The following is a 17,450-nucleotide window of genomic DNA, read 5'->3' as shown; positions in this document are numbered from 1 at the left end:
GACTCTAGAGCGTCACATTCATTTAGAAAAGATTCCAAGCATGAAGCGATCTCGTCTTTTCTCTTGAGAAAGTAAATCCAACGGTATTTGCTGAAATCGTCCTTAAACATAACAAAATATTTAAAACCATACAGGGACGTCGAATTTCGATCACAGACGTCTGCATGAATCTGTTCGTCTACAGACTTGGGACGATTCTTTCGTGAGACTAACAGTAAACGATGCGCTTTTCCTTTCGTACATCTCTCGCAGAACTCTCCGTTGTTGATCAATCAACTGTGACTCCAATGCGTTTCAAGACCTCGCACATGTTTCTTGTCTTAATGTCCCATGCGTTCATGCAAAATCTGTAAAAAAAAAAAGTTTCCAAAGCAGTTGCCAAGCACAGGATTATCAGGAACACGAACTCACATGCTCATTATGTAGTTGCTGTTCTGCCACGTATCAGCTACAACTAAACTGTCATCACGGTACATTCTGACTGACTTATTATCGATGTCACTTCATTTTCAGAAGCTTGCTTAACTGAGAACAGATTTCTCACAATCTCAGGAACATATCATGCCGACATAAGATGACTAGGAATTCACTGACCGTTGGCTTTCATCTCAATATTGATCTGACCAAATCCTTGTGTATTGGGATATTTGTGTACCAAATATTTGTGTACCAAATGTAACAATTATCACTTTGACATTCGTAAAAGCAGCAAACTTGATATACATCACAAAATGTTGCTTGTTTGCAGTCATATTTTTTGATACGCCCGAATCGCAAATCCAGGTGTTCGCGTGAATATTATTACATGTGACTATGAAAACATCATCCTATTTATTTTGCTTTGACTCATTCAATTGTGATCCTGATTTCTTGCTTTTCTTCTCTCTGTATTCTTAGCTTTCTTTTTAGTACAAATTCGATTTGTGACCTTTATAGTAATAGCATCGAACAGAACCAGATTTTGAATTCGTTTTCTCAACAGAATTAACGTATTTCTTGCGCTGGCCTTTCGACTATGCTGCCTTACTGGTTTCGAATTGTAAAACGCCGTTTTATCGTTATTTTCTTTCGACTCTCTTTTGATCAAAGGTGCTCAACAAGAAACTTCGTCGATCGCTTTTTCTTCGAAATTGTCCAAATGTTAATCAGGAATTTATAGTCGATCCCAGCGATTTGTTATTCGATAATACAATATCGACTTCGATAAATTATCTTCGTTCTCAATATTCAACTATTAATTAATGTCGACGAAAATGTTAGATATTGCAACTGCAAAGTTCTCTACGGGCTCGGCAGGATCACAACATTTCTCAAAAAACTCATCTAGCAGTACGTATAAACGTTGCGTATTAAACTGTTAATAAACACTTACTGATCACATTTCCTTCGGATTCATCATTCGCCTAATATGAAAAGCTGGCTCAGAATAAACTGACGTCGCAATAATTGTCGCCGCATGAAAACTTTCTGATTTGATCAATTTTTTTGTTATCTAATAACTCACATTCAGTATTCACCATCATCGTTTGCGAATTTCACTGGACACGATCGAGAATCATCAACAATTGACATCAAGTCAAACTGAGAAAAATATAATAAAATAGTTCATTTTCAATCTTCCCAATTTTTTGCACCTCATAGCTTTTTGATTCTATGTGTTTCGAGTTGAAACTCACCACTGCTGCCATTGCAGTCACTTTTCCGAAAAGATTTTTTTTTTGCACAATCAACTCTATGCGTCTTTACTCTTTGTGCAGTGAGACAAACGTGTCTGAGCCCATGATGTAGAGGACAAGTGGTTAATGAATCGCGAACCAGAAGTTTTATTCTTATCAAAAATAAATAGAACGAAGTTACAAAAGACGTTGATATATAATCACAGCAGCGAACATCTTAATTAATATATAGCAAAGGAAAGAAAATGTCTCCTCTCTAGTTAGACATAGTATATATAAAACCCAATAAAGGACAGCTCCTTACAAATCTATTATTATCAATCATTTTCAACATTACTCGTATATTCAAATATCACACAAATGCATCCTTACATAAGATCGTGTTATTTGGATATTTTATGTTAAACCGATATTCAATACTTCTTAGTTAAAACACAATTTATGAGTAAATGAACAAATAACATATAAACAATGTTTTTTAAAACATAAATTAGATAAGTAAAATGTATTAACTTAACATATTATAAATGTATAAAATTAATAAAATTAATTTTAATGAAAGAAATGACTGCTTATAAATTGTGTAAGTGTTACGTTTCTATGTTCATTTTTTAGACAATATTTATATTACTTTCTGACATACTTATTTTGTATCAAATATATAAATTTAAGTGAATTATTTGGAACATATTGAAATGTAATTTAACACAAATTTTTCAACTGTGTACTTTAGCAAAACCGCGCATGTGTGTGTGTGTGTGTGTGTGTGTGTGTGTGTGTGTGTGTGTTTTATAGAATGGCATTATAGTCATCGCGTTAACCATGCTTGAGCGCGATAGGGAAATTATCGCTTATGTTGGAAAAACGTCACGTCAACACGTTGCTATTAGAAATTAATTCTTCGGTATCTACATTATGAGACATGAAGAACACCTGTTGCAACACTAAGATAAGCGATAAGGAATCGAAGAAGACAAATTTTCCACTAATTCGATGCTACTTTGCCAATATATGTTCCAGAGAAGTTTATCTAGCCGATTATTATCTCGTGTCTTGCTAATTCCCCCTTTCCGCCAAATGTTCTCCAGACAGAGGGATTCTATCAACGGATACAAACGGTACACGCCCGCTAAATAGAAGTACGCAATTTCCAAATATGGACCGCACTGTCATCGAGGAAATTCTCGGTGCCGATATTGAGAGTTCGTTCCAGTTCTGATCTGTCAACGGCTATGTCAGCAGAATGCTATTCATTAGAAAGCTGATGGTGTAAATTGCGGCCATTGACTGTCCGTTGCTTGCCCGTACCTGTATGCTGCTGATACCATCACGCATTAATCAGATCTATTGTTCTGCGGCGATTTCCAACGCTTTTAGAATTCAAGGAAGCTTTACGTAAAGTATCCATCTTTTTCTTCCAAAATTTGAGCACAATTAAAGTGAAATCATTTCTGTAAACAGGGATTGAAAAGGAGGTCACATAAACTGATGTTTGAAAACAGTTTTCTTGTAAGTTACTTCATAATGTAATTTTTGTTTGCGAGATTCATAATTTAACTATAATTAATAAAATTACTTAGCATTTTTCACGAAAAATGAAAGAGTGATAAATACTTTTTAAGTCATCTTTTTTGTATATCTAAGAAAATTTATATAAAATGTTTTAGGTTTTAATTCCTATTTTATTTCTGATGAATAAATATATTATAATAAAAAAAAACATATGTGAAAAAAATTACCTATTTTTTATTATTTCCCAAGGCCATTAATATCAGTCTAACATCGTAAAATAAAATAAAATAAAAATATTTTAAAATAAATAAAATTTCATTTTAAAGTAAAGAAATATTAATAAGTGAATAGATAAAATGTGTTTAATCTTTATACAATGGAAAAGCCATAGTGAAACGTGTCATATTTTGAGGCAAGGAATACAATGAAATAATGAATTAGCAAATCTCACTCGAAAAAAAACTGTATGATTTAAAAAATAATCCTCCTCTCTCTCTCTCTCTCTCTCTCTCTCTCTCTCTCTCTCTCTGTTCCCCTTTCAAGATTAACAAAATATAGATGTTTAAAGAAAATATATATATATTTTAACAATGTAATTATTATTGATATTAATTTTAATTAATTTATATTCATTTATATTCAGACATTAGCTTAATACATTAGCATGAACTAATGATTTAATATAAAGAAATTATGCTGTTTCTTTACAGATTACCTGCGTCTTATCTATGCGTATGCAAATTGCAGTACTCACAAGGGAAGGTTCACAACTGTAAACCGATTTGATTCTCCATAATATGTTGTTAAACATGAAAATCTAAGAGACACGTATTTTTTTATACACGCGCTAATTCATGTTTAAGGAATGAAACACCTCTTAAAAAAAAAACGGAATTTTTCTTTCAAGGCGAATATCGTCGGAAGTATTATATTATAAAAAAGACAGAAAAAATTTTTTTGAACAAAAGTTATAAGGTTTCAAGAGTATTTTAAAGTTATAGATAAAAAAAATTTTGTTCATTGTTTAAAAAATACCTTCACCACCCATAATTTTCTTAAATTTTCAAATTTTCTTTTTACTAAATTAAAGATTATTTTTTTATGAATTTAACCATGCGTAATAAAGTTATATTACAACATAATTATTATATTTTCGAGAATTAATTATTAACGCTTCTGTATATACGTAATCATGTTTATATGCGTAAGTAATTGTCGTCGGAACAGTAAAATATATGAAAACTTAAAAAGATGTTTTAAGTAAAATTTATATAATTTTCTATATGCTTTATTATATATGTATTTAAATTTTATATATATATATATATTAGGTGTTGGAATTAATTCGTAGCGTTTTACAAGTGATGGGAAGTACTTTCATTAATGTATTTTTTAATGCTCATGTGAAATAAATAACATTCTTTCATTAAAAACGCTACGAATTAATTCCAACACCTAATATATATGTATATGTTTATGTATTTAGATTTTCTAAATAATATTTTTAAGATATATATACATATTAATCTTGTTATTATTTCTTTGACATTTATGCCTCAATTCTAAACAAAATTATAAGGTTCGTAACATATTCTCATAAGATTTATAAGAATTTTGAGTGTTTATACCTTTATACGATATTTTTACAGACAGCTTTTTACTAGTCATAAGATTTACAAGAAATCGTAAATATTTACGAATAATCTTATATCTTACGATACATACGCTAAAATTAGAGAATACTGATTATAAATTTTTACGAGTTTTACGAAAACAAGTTATGAGTCTTACGATTCTTAGAATTGGCCTATTAATTTTTTCTATAAATAAAAATTAAAAATAATTTTATTCCAAATCCATTTTTTTATAATAAAATTATTGTATAAGATTAAATCTTTAAAAAATAAATTTTTAAAAAATAGTTGCATTTAAAAATACATTGAATTGTTAGAAAATATATATTTAATAATTATATTTAATATATATATATAAAATATATTTAAATTGTTTGAAAATCTCGCGTCTAAATTGTCATGTATAATGAGATATAAGAAATAACCTTCTAAATCACGTATTAGAGTCGTGACATTTTTTTCAAAGAAAAGATAAGTTTCTTGGAATAGATGATAGAAATAATTGTGAACATCTTATTTACTTGTCATTTATGTAATAATTTCTAAACGTACTTAATAATTATGAAATAATTTCTAAATATTTAGATACAATAAATTTATATTTTGTATCGTTTTATGTATCGTTGTATATTTTTTACTTATTATATTCATTAGAATAATGATACTCGATGAAAAAAATGTTTTAAACATAATGACTTCTTGCACTATGAAAACATCTTACTACTGCAGCATCTTATTAGCTATATTACTTACTAGCTATTACTGCAACCTTCGATATCACATGTTGTTGAATTTTTGTCGAAACTAAATTCTACTGGATTTTCAAATTCTTCTGGTCTTTTGTTTGTATAACCACTTTTAATCGAATATTTAAATAAGTTGTGATATTGCGGAGATGACAATTGATTATGTATCAGAGATTGTAATTTTATTATAATATATTATTTCTTTCATGTAAATTTATATATTACTTTTCAATAGTAAAACAATATCTGAAAAACTTTTAGCAAAATTTTTCCAAATTCTAAATCCGTAAACATCTAATGGTTGTTTTTTCTATAGTGCCTTTCGGTATAATCATAGTAGTAATATGTTTTCCTGCAGGTGATAGATCTGAAATAATATTGGGACAATGTCCAGTCCATGAATCGATAAGAAGAACATCATTACAATGTTCGGAAAATAAGCTTCTTCTAACTATATTTTAAAATGATCTGTAAGAAATATAAATATTAAATTAATACCTATTTTATGACTGTTATGAGATTCTTAAATAAAATAAAAAATGTATCATAAAGTAACACAGAGATTATAATTTTATTACATTATTTCGTTTATGCAAATTTATATTTACTTTTTAATAGTAAAATAATATCTGAAAATCTATTGTGAAAGAAAATTTATTAAATTACCTGAAGTCATTTTACCAGATTTAGATGCTTTTACAATAACATTTATTGGTGTAAATAAGGTTTCTTGTACTCTTGGTCGAAATATACTATTAGTTTCTTTCAATACAATAAATAAAAGTGACAGCAAATTTCCATTACACGATGTTATTGATTGTATGGTGTATGAATGTGTTGTTGATGATATAGATTGCACAACCCACTCTACTTTCTTTATTCCTTAATTAGACAATGATCTTCCAGAATGAATGGATCCAATTGGAAACCACTTTAATCAGAATTAAAAACATTTTTAGATCCAAACTGTTCGATAAGTGGTTTCACTGTTTTCAGAAAATCATCAGCTGTATTTTGCAAATTAAGGGAATGTTCTATTATTCTTCCATTTACAAATTTCGTAATTTTTCTCGAAACAATTTGGTGGGACTTGTGATCTTAATACCTAACTGTAAGATGCTTTAAATATAGGATTTAAATTTCCTATTTCTTCTTGAATTTTTGTAAAGCCTATCTTTGAAAATCGATATCATGAACTTTGAGTTCTGATTCAACAGTTGTAGTAAATTTGGAAATAAGATAATTTTTCTATACGATTTCCACCTGAATGTAATTGTTCTTCCCGTCTTAATTGATGTTCAGATGAAACTCTTCTAAATTTATTTTGTACTGATTTTATAGGACGATTCCTTTTGTTATTATTTTTTTCATTAATATCCCGATTCCGCCAATACTCAATAGCTTGTCTTTTATAAGAACTGTCAAAGTCTGTGTCATCATTTGAATATTGAGGATGAGAATTTAAATTATCTTCCATGCTTCTTCGTCATCTTCAATTATTTCAGAATTATGTATTAGGTGTTGGAATTAATTCGTAGCGTTTTACAAGAGATGGGAAGTACTTTCATTAATGTATTTTTTAATGCTCATGTGAAATAAATAACATTCTTTCATTAAAAAACGCTACGAATTAATTCCAACACCTAATAGTTTATAAGGTTCTTGATAATCGAGATAGATTTCTTCTGTTACTTCCAACCCATTATAGTGAAAAATGCTATTTAACAATTTTTGTATGTTTCTTTTAATTCTATTTCTGCTTCAGTGACTGGTGTTTCTGTTAGATGTATTGAACTTATAGATGCTAATAAAAGTCTAACAACATTAAGTGAATTGATAATCATGTCTAAAAATGTTAAACTTTGCTTTGTATCGTAATATAAAAACAATTTAACAAATTAGATATGATAATTGTATAGATTATAATAGAACGACTGCACGTAAGACTGCTACGTGAATATTCTTATACTGTCCATTTATTATAATTATCTTGAATGAACTTATATTACCGCACAGTTATTCCTATCATCTATTCCAAGAAACTTATCTTTTCTTTGAAAAATATGTCACAACTCTGATACATGATTTAGAAGGTTATTTCTTATATCTCATACACATGATGATTTAGACGCGAGATTTTCTAATAATTTAAATATACTTTATATATATATATTAAATATAGTTATTAAATATCATATATAAGATATATATACATATATAAGATGAGACTCGAAAAAATCTATCAGTGAAAAATGTAAAAAAGCCCATCAAAACCATCAACTGTTCGGATGCACAGAAAATTCTTTTTACTTTCATATGAATGTAGCAAAACGAATAAGATATATACGTTTCAACCCATTAATTCGGATCCTTATCAATATAAAATATAAATCAAAGTTACATAATTAATACAAATTCCAAATTGATTATTTTCCGACAATTTAGTTCGTTCTTCTTTATCCAACTACCAAATTAGCTATGTAATGAATAGCTCAATGATTATCAAAAATATTAACTTATACAATAATAAAAATTTACATAAAGTAAAAACGAAATCATACATTGCGTCACTCGGTAGAATCACATCGCTCATTAGATTGTTAGATTTGCTGTGTGGCCATTCAAAAGAAACACGAAAATTTATGTAAATCTTATGTAAATCTTATGGGAAGTAAAAAGCTGTCTGTAAAAATATCGAATAGTAAAAGTATAAATATTTCAAAATTCTTACGAGAATATGTTACGAACCTTACAATTTTGTTTAGAATTTAGACATAAATGTCAAAGAAATAATAACCGGGTTAATATATATATATATATATATATATATATGTGTGTATATGTGTGTGTATCTTAAAAATATTATATATTTAGAAAGTCTAAATATATACATACATATATTGTATATAAAATTTAAAATAATACATATATAATAAAGCATATAGAAAATTATACAAATTTTAAGACATCTTTTCAAGTTTTCGTATATTTTACTGTCCCGACGACAATTACTTACGCATAATGAGCATGGATTACGTATATATGGAAGTTAATAATTAATTCTCGAAAATGATAATTATTGTATTATAATATAATTTTATTACACATGGTTGAATTCGTAAAAAAATAATCTTTAATTTGGTTAAAAAAAAATTTGAAAATTTAAAAAAATTATGGGTGGGAGTATTTTTTTAAACAATAAATAAACAAAATTTTTTTATCTATAATTTTAAATTACTCTTGAAACCATACAACTTTTGTTTAAAAAATTTTTTTCTATCTTTTATATAATACTTTCGACGATATTCACCTTGAAAGAAAAATAGCGGTTTTTTTTAAGGAGTGTTTCATCCTTTAAATATGAGTTAGCGCACATATAAAAAAATACGTGTCTCTTAGATTTTCATGTTTAACAACGTATCTTATGAAGAATCAAATCGGTTCCGGACAGTTGTGAATCTTCCTTTGATGCAGTATGCGAATGGAATTGCCAGACCAGAAATTATCAGTGGTCTAAAAACTTGCAGAACCAGTGATACTCATAGCAACGATTATCACATTGCTAGCACTATAGTTTCTAAATTACTTAAATAACGAATGAGATAAATTTGAAATTAACATGAATTTTAAATTAGTTTCTAGAAATTTCATGGGACTTTTACATGACATAAATCTTCATTCTATTTTTAAATATCTCTGTAATTATAACGAACGTTTTAAAGTAAAAGAAATAACTTTCACATCTGCGCTACATTGCAGTTGTCTTTTTATCAGTGCGTATGAAAATATTCTATATATGAGATTATTTCACGAGATAAGATCTTTGAAGGTTCAAAGCTGATAGACCAAGGATGTGTTCGTGAATTCTCTATCACTCGCCAAGAGAAATTTAGAGAATACGGTACGTCGCCGACAGTTCCGTCGGTGGTAAGATAGATGACTCGGGGTTATTTAGAATGGATTAATTCGAACATCCTGTTAATTTAACCTATCGCATCAATCTTAAACGACCTCAGAGCTTCACCGCTGTCATTTTCTTGCGTATTCGAAAATTGCAACTTTTGCTGGCTCTAACATCACACGCCTTTCTTCGAAAATGAAGATCGATCGATTTCAAGCAAGTCAACGAGGGACCCTCGGGACTCAGCTTGGCTGATCTTATTGTCATAATCGAGAATGATAACGTATTATACGTCAAATTAAATTCTAATTAGGATGCTGTTACGCGATATTCAGAAATATGTTGCCTATTTGATAGCAAGTAGATATACTAGGCGGTTCTAAGCCATGGGGCTAGAGGGGAATGCGGGGTGCGGGGAAGTACTTGTAGGCGCGGGGAATACCTAACGCGGGGGAAAGAGGGGGAAAGGTCTAATCTCCTACACAATAGGGCTCCTACACAATAGGGCTCCTTTTTTTGTTATCAAAATTAGACCATGTTTTTCTTTAAAAATGCATTGATAATAAAGGTTTGAATTTGACCATGACATATTTTCTTTCTTAAAAAATGTATCGATCAAGAAAGGCTTGCATGTTAGAGAAAGATAGAGCGCGCGTGCTACCGAGTGAAGAAAGGATGGAATAATATAGAGTACGAGTTTCTTTTGTATGATACAGTTTTTCAATGCAATTTTTATGGTTTTTTTCCTGGCGCGTCAGAGGCAAAGTTGGGAAGAAAGACATACACATGAAATAAGGCGAACAAATTGTTTTATTTCAATCTTATTACATCCGTTTTCGTACTTATTAAAAACTAAAGCTCAATAGTTCGCAATCTGATGAAGGCTTTGCATGTTAGAGAAAAGATAGAGCGGCGCGTGCTACGAGGAAGAAAGGATGGAAGAATTAAAGAGTACGCGTTTCTTTGTATGATACAGTTTTTTCAATTTTTATGGTTTTTGCTCCTGGCGCGTCGAGGCAAAGGGGGAAAGTTAAAGACAATACACATGAAATAAGCGAACAAAAATGTTTTATGTCATCTTATACATCGGTTTTAAGTACTTTAAAAACTAAAGCTAATGTTTTCAATCGATGAAAGGCTTGCATGTTAGAAGCCACAAGATATAGCGCGGCGTTGCTACGAGTGAAGAAGGGATGGAAGAATTAATAGAGTAGGAGTTTCTTTTGTATGATACAGTTTTTTCAATTTTATGGTTTTTCCTGGCGCGTCGAGGCAAAGGATGGGAAGTAAAAGACAATACACATGAAATAAGGCGAACAAAAATGTTTTATTTACATCTTATTACATCGGTTTTCATACTTATTAAAAACTAAAGCTAATAGTTCGCAATCGATGAGCTGATGTCCATTGAAGATGTCGCTATTACATATAATGTTCTCAGATGCAATGTTGGAGAATCACTTATAATAAAGGCTTGTATGTTAGAGAAAGATAGAGCGCGCGTGCTATGAGTGAAGAAAGGATGGAAGAATTAATAGAGTACGAGTTTCTTTTGTATGATACAGTTTTTTTCAATTTTTATGGTTTTTCCTGGCGCGTCGAGGCAAAGGATGGGAAGTAAAAGACAATACACATGAAATAAGGCTAACAAAAAAATGTTTTATTTAGATTTTATTACATCGGTTTTCGTACTTATTAAAAACTAAAGCTAACAATTCACAATCAATGAGCTGCTGTCCATTGAAAATGTCGCTATCACATATAATGTTCTCAGATGCGATGTTGGAGAATCGCGTATACTTGGTATCTACCGTATCGATGAGTCGAGCTAATCGTTCGAATGTTACATCGACACACCCGTTAAAGTCAAACATACGGCGTAGCGTCGTTTCGGTCATCATAATGCGTACCGATGAAGAATCGAGACGTACGACCGTAGCATAGTTCAGCATGAAAACACTGATGATTAGCGGTCCAACGCTAATAAAATTATCCTTGTATTCATTTCGAAACAGCTTATAAATATTTCCTCGCTGCTCGTAGAGACTCTTCCATGTTTCGAGAGATAGCGATAATTCGTGTCCGCGATGATCTCCAAGGACGATCTCCACGTAACTCGGTGGGCCAACGTTGATTCCAATTTCTAAAAATTTGTAGCCCGTATTCGTCAGATCGTAACGTCTGCTCAGTAAACGCACTGCACGATGCTCCGTACTGTGTACATACAATAATGTTAAAAAACGTTTCTTTTATGTATAGAACGTTGGAACTTACATGTTATATTCCTTCTTCACATCACACGATGCACTGTTCTCTTTAGCGTACATTTTTTTTTTTTTTTTTTTTTTTTTTTTTTTTTCGACCGTTCGTATAAGCGGGTATTGTAAGACTGACTGCATCCGTGTAAATGGTAATACTTCTGGAATCGATGAGAGAAGATAGGTTCTCCCCCTCTTTTCCAAAAATTTCGAACATGTTGCGACACGTTTTATCAAGTCTTTCTACATATTTTCTTTATCACGAATTTATACATACATTTATACATACATTTATACACACGTACATACATACATACGTTTATACATATGTTTATACATACGTTTATACATATGTTTATACATACGTTTATACATACGTTTATACATACGTTTATACATACATACATACATACATACGTTTATACATACGTTTATACACACATACGTTTATACATACGTACATATGTTTATACACACATACGTACGTTTATACATACGTTTATACATTACAAAGGAAGGGAAAAGAAATACATAATAAATATGTTAATGTATTTTTATTAAAAAAATTCTTTTGCAACCACCAGTTATATATTTTCAAAACATTTTGTAACGCGCAATTCTTAACATGTTGTCCACATCGTATAATATTAGTAACATCTAGATTAGATAAAGATTCCATGTCTTCGTAAACTGCATCCAGGGTCTCAATGTAAATACGTTCTCGCTCATCGTCCAAAAGCAAGTTCCACAGCCACGTTCGTTTTTCGCGTCCCTTAACGTACACGATAGCATCATCTTCAAATACAGCTGCTGTGATCAGACGTTTCGCCTCGTTGTACGGGATCGTCCCGTCTTCCCATTGCAATCCATGGTGATAAGCAATCAACCAGGAGGCGCAAAACCTGTCGGATCTTGTCAAAAGTTTCCATGGCACAGGACTCGTAAAAATGTAATGCGTGAGAACGGTCCCCTGTTTTAGCACCGCCACTTCCTTCACGATAAATTTCTTATTAACGATGAATCCTTGCAGATCCACGAACGTTGGCATGAGCATGTTGTCGAGAAGACTGCAGTCGATTGTGGTCGTATCGTAGATCTTATCGTGTTAGAGGTGCACTTAGGTGATTTTGCGCACAACGTTGGTCAATGGATTATACTGAATCACGCGATCGTGTATGATGAGACAATAGGCTGTTGTATTTGCAGGTACATCCTCTTTACATTCAAAGTCTAATCGCACGTCCACGGTGCCACTCTTGATTGATTCGTTCTGTCGAGAGCAATCAATGATCACGAATGGACCATAACGTAAAAAAGTTGTAAAGGTGAGACTCGGCTCGAGATACTCGTATCCGTAGTAGCCCTTGCAGAAACGCGCGTACAATTCGTACAGAATCGCACATCTGTTTTTGTCAAAATCCAGATTCAAGTCATCGTACGGATAACATTCCGAATTCAGGTAAAGTTTCGCATTGGTTAATTTGCAGTCATCGAATCGACTTACATCCTCGGACATGATGTTTTTTCGACCTGTTTGCATAGCGAAAATAACGTAGCGCGGCTTCTCGAGCTGAGTAGCCGTCTTGATGGCCCACGAATGTTTGGTTGTGCTCTGCAAGAGTGGAAATTCGTACAAATCCCACGAGCGAAAAGCCATGCTCAGATATCGTCCGCTCTCCAAAGCGCGCAACATCGACAGCTTATTTATCTCGCTCAATAACACATGCGGCATTCGCCACTGTACTTTGAATAATTCGAGCGTTGGCTCTACCACCGGATCTCCCGTCAGACAATTGTTGTCGTTGCGCGCTCGTATTAAAATCAACTCATGACGAGCGTTAATCACCACGCGTTTGTAATCTTCGCAAAATCCCAGCAGTACGTAGAGCGGTACACAGAAATTAAAATATCCGGTTGCAGTAGTCTGCGCATCCCAGCCGGCATTCCGTAGAATCACGCTTCTGTCGGATGACACTGTTACATAGTTTTTGAGCGTGCTAGTTATACCCACATTTCTATTACGATCAATCTCCACACCATTGAGTTCATATCGAATCTCATCGAATATGAACGCGACACAATTATTTGCCAATGCCACATGAGCATCTTGGACAGCTTTGTTCTTCGTCAGTTTTCCCTCGACATATAGAAAGCTTTCGTACGGCAGTGTGTACAGATCCTGTTGCTGTATAGGTATTCTTATTTCGTCACTGTACCCAAATGTTGTATTAGCGAACGGATTGTACGTGTGAGTCTCAATCTTGACGATGCGATCGTCAAAGATCGGCTCATCTTTAATGTTTAAGATATCAGTCATCTTAAAAGTTGCGCACCACGAATCCCAAAGATTGTAAAAATTTAACGTTCGACGCACTGAGCTTCTTCTTGCTGACGCAGTTGGATGAGCAAGCGTTATCGAGCGGTGATGTTACCAGCTTTGTAAAGAATGCGTTATCTCTCTGCGTGCGCTCCGCTCCGTTCAATACGAGCATCTCACGCTCGCTGTCGCTGTCGCACGTGCAATCTGACGGTGATCTCCTCTCCGCGAAAATCGAGCAATCGTCCGTTCTGGTCGACGACGCGTATCGTTAAATCCGTAATGCTCCGTACCGTGATCGGCAGGTAAATGATCTGCGTAGGCCTCTCCGATATCTTATATCCTGGTGGCACGCTCGGTGAAAATTCGTGTATCGTGTGCGCGCTTTTGCCGTTGCTGTACGCGCCCGCGGTCACGTTACACTCTACGCGGATAACGTTTACATTCATTATGTTGATCGACATGTTCGATTCGTGCCATTTTCGCGGTTGCAGCATACGCTTCGACGAGAATCCCAGCAGCGATCCAATGCTGTTGGGCTTGCCAAAGTTTATTCTGTATGCACATTTAATCTCGCATCTCATCGTGTTTGCGCGGAGCGTAATCGGGTATTCTCCACCCTCACAATTATCATCAGTGTCATTGTTGTTGATGTTGTTGTTGTTGTTGCTGTTATTGTTGTTGTTGTTGTTGTTGTTGTTGTTGTCATCATGCACTACGTCAACGGTTTCAAGTGCGTTGCGGTGCAAATGTCTCCGTAAAATCATACGTTTCAAAAATTCATTTATGTCTCGCACTTCGTACGAACCTTCGGGAATTGTAATTTTTGCATCGTCTTTGCCAGAATAAAATTTATTATTCGATTCGTTTACATTCGGTATCGTGTGATAAGTCTCAAAATCACCAGACCGAGCTCGTAATCGCCGTCACTCAAATCTATGGAGGGAAAGTAGTTCGCCGCGAGGACGGTGCTCTTCCCGCTCAGCGTAAGTGTCAGCGACATGACGGAAACAGCGTTCGACTAATACTGAGATTTTACAGCACCTCGTCGAGCTTTTTAAATTCACACGGCGCGTTCTACCGTTTGTAGAAACTGCAGACCACATTGACCGCAGAAGCTCTGATTGTACGTCTGATAGGACGTACGATTGTACTTCTATTGTCGTAGCACCGTTCTCGAAATATCGCACTAGTTCCTTGGGCGGTCGAAGATTACCGAAACTGTCAAGTATATGACGTGGTTGTTCCTCTTGGCGTATGCTACCAGTGAGTACCCGGCCCGGTCGCATCGGTCCAGATTCACAATACCGCTTTCGTTTCGGTGCACCACGCTCGTCGGTAAACGCGTTACGCATGAGACACATCTAAGTATGGTACGGCGCATACGTCTCGCGAGCACGTCCAATTGCACGTTTGGTAGTTGCACCCGAGGGCATTTTAGCGTCTTTTTGGCGTTTTTTTTTTTTCTTCGCTGCTACAACCTGTCCGCGTTTATAGGGGCCGAGATATAGTCCGAGTCCCATTTGTACGGAGCGAGATACAGACCGCGGCCCTGTTCCATCGCGCGGTCGTGACGTTGCAGCTCCTCGAGCTGACGTCGCGCGGCTTTGCTATCGGTTTACTGCTTTCGCCACGCTGGCCGCTCCACCAATCAAGGACCCGAGCGCGCCCACATTGGTAGAAAAGGTATGCACCACTCTGCGTTTGGCCGTTGGAAGTATCCGCCTTTTTCGTTGTCTTCTTCTCGTGTCATCTTCTTTTTTGATTCATGCCCATGCCGATCTTGGTCTTGGCTTTCATCATCGCTGCCCAAACGGCAGCAGCGGCAGCTCTCTCGCTCAGAGCCGAATCTCTCGCGGTGACACGTTTCGCGCCTCCTTGGCGAGTACTTTGTCTGCCGCGTGTCTATGGTGAGATCGTTGCTTCGAGAATATGCAATGTCGTGTTCTCGGACACGCCGCGTCCAGCGGATTTATGCCCACGTCACCTCTGGCTAATCGCTTTCGTAAGCCGAGTGCCCGGCCGCAAAACTGGTAGCCCGGAAGATATGTAACTCGAAAGGAAGGCGTTTATCGTTCGATTCAACAGGACTGCCGCCCGACGCTGACATTCGTTTACAGTCCTTATCTTAGGTGCGGGAGCCGTCGATGTGCGTCCTCTGCCACGGCTGATTGTAGTGCTCGTCGCAGCGACGATACCGTTTGAACCTCCGAATCCGCCTTCACGGTTTCCGGAAGCTGTCCCACACGTAGTCGATATAGTCACCGTACACGCGTAAGAGTACAACCTTCGGTATATACTGCAGCCTGCTCAGCGTTCAAGTCCCTGAATGTCGAAGGAGGAGACACAGCATGAGATACATTTTGCTACTGCGCGACATCTAAATTCGCGCGCCTTTAATAGTCGTTCGAGAGCGCGTAGCCTTAGGTTGAGCATGGAAATTCGTGCCGCAACCGTTGTTGATACGCGTCACGAACTGCGACGTGAAATCGCAAATGATGGGAGGCAGCGTGGAGAAGCGCAAGCACGGCGAAATGCTGCCGAGTACTATACGCGCGATCATTTGCGGCCCATCGAATTGTGGTAAAACCAACGTTCTCATAAGATTACTCGAGAGCCCGAATGGCGTGCGTTTCGAAAACGTGTACGTCTACTCGAAATCGTTGCAACAGTAATCGATATCTCGAAAATTTGTTTACGTCTATTGACGAAATCGGCTATTTTACGTTCTCCAACAACAGCGACATCGTTCCACCGAGCGAAGCGCATCCAAATTCTATCTTTATCTTTGATGACGTGGCATGTGACAAGCAGGATGCGGTGAGAGAATACTTTTCGATGGGTCGCCACGCGAACGTCGACTGCTTCTATCTCTGTCAGACATACGCGAGGATACCTAAACATCTGATACATGACAACGCGAACCTGCTGATCCTGTTCAAACAGGACGGTACCACTTGAAACAAGTTACAATGATCATGTGAATACTGGACTGTCGTACGATGAATTTTTCACGTGTGCCGCGACCTGTTGGCAACAAAAAATATGGATTTCTAGTGATAGACAAAGACAGTAAGCTCACAAACGGACGATATAGAAAAGGATTTAACGAGTTCGCGATACCGTAACGTGACCAGTCGTTACCAATACTTAGCCAAGACGAACATGGCGAATGTGCCGCGAGCGGTGAAAAAAAATCGCGAGAGAGATCGAGAAGACTAGCGAGTCGATCCGCAAGAAACATCGCGCTCTCACCGTTGAAAACCGGTAGAATCGAGGAGGGCATCGCGTTGGACAGACATTTTAAACCTCTTATCGAACAGCTGCGACTTTTCGTCGACAACCCCAGCATGCGCGCTACAAAAGAGAGTCGCACGATGAAGATGCAACGTCTGCCTCTAAACGT

The 17,450-nt window shown here is 35.2% G+C and overlaps 2 protein-coding genes and 1 pseudogene across 2 annotated transcripts; all 3 read right to left on the bottom strand.

Moving 5' to 3' along the window:
* Positions 1-5,002: 5,002 nt before the first annotated feature.
* On the bottom strand, positions 5,003-8,272 carry LOC147910136 (uncharacterized; annotated as a pseudogene).
* A 2,449-nt stretch (positions 8,273-10,721) lies between these two features.
* LOC147910135 (uncharacterized) lies at positions 10,722-12,781 on the bottom strand. The gene has a single exon (XM_087404496.1). The coding sequence runs from the start codon at positions 12,779-12,781 to the stop codon at positions 12,227-12,229; it is 555 nt and encodes a 184-aa protein (XP_087260622.1). The 3' UTR covers positions 10,722-12,226.
* A 63-nt stretch (positions 12,782-12,844) lies between these two features.
* On the bottom strand, positions 12,845-14,613 carry LOC147910134 (uncharacterized). Its single transcript, XM_087404495.1, has one exon. The coding sequence runs from the start codon at positions 14,042-14,044 to the stop codon at positions 12,845-12,847; it is 1,200 nt and encodes a 399-aa protein (XP_087260621.1). The 5' UTR covers positions 14,045-14,613.
* Between the last annotated feature and the right edge of the window lie 2,837 nt (positions 14,614-17,450).

The sequence above is a fragment of the Acromyrmex echinatior genome, chromosome 3 (genome assembly GCF_024713525.1).
Source record: "Acromyrmex echinatior isolate Ae372 chromosome 3, ASM2471352v2, whole genome shotgun sequence".
In the NCBI taxonomy this organism is placed as follows: domain Eukaryota; kingdom Metazoa; phylum Arthropoda; class Insecta; order Hymenoptera; family Formicidae; genus Acromyrmex; species Acromyrmex echinatior.
The sequence above is the reverse complement of the archived record's forward strand: the minus strand, read 5'-3'. Positions and strand labels throughout refer to the sequence as shown.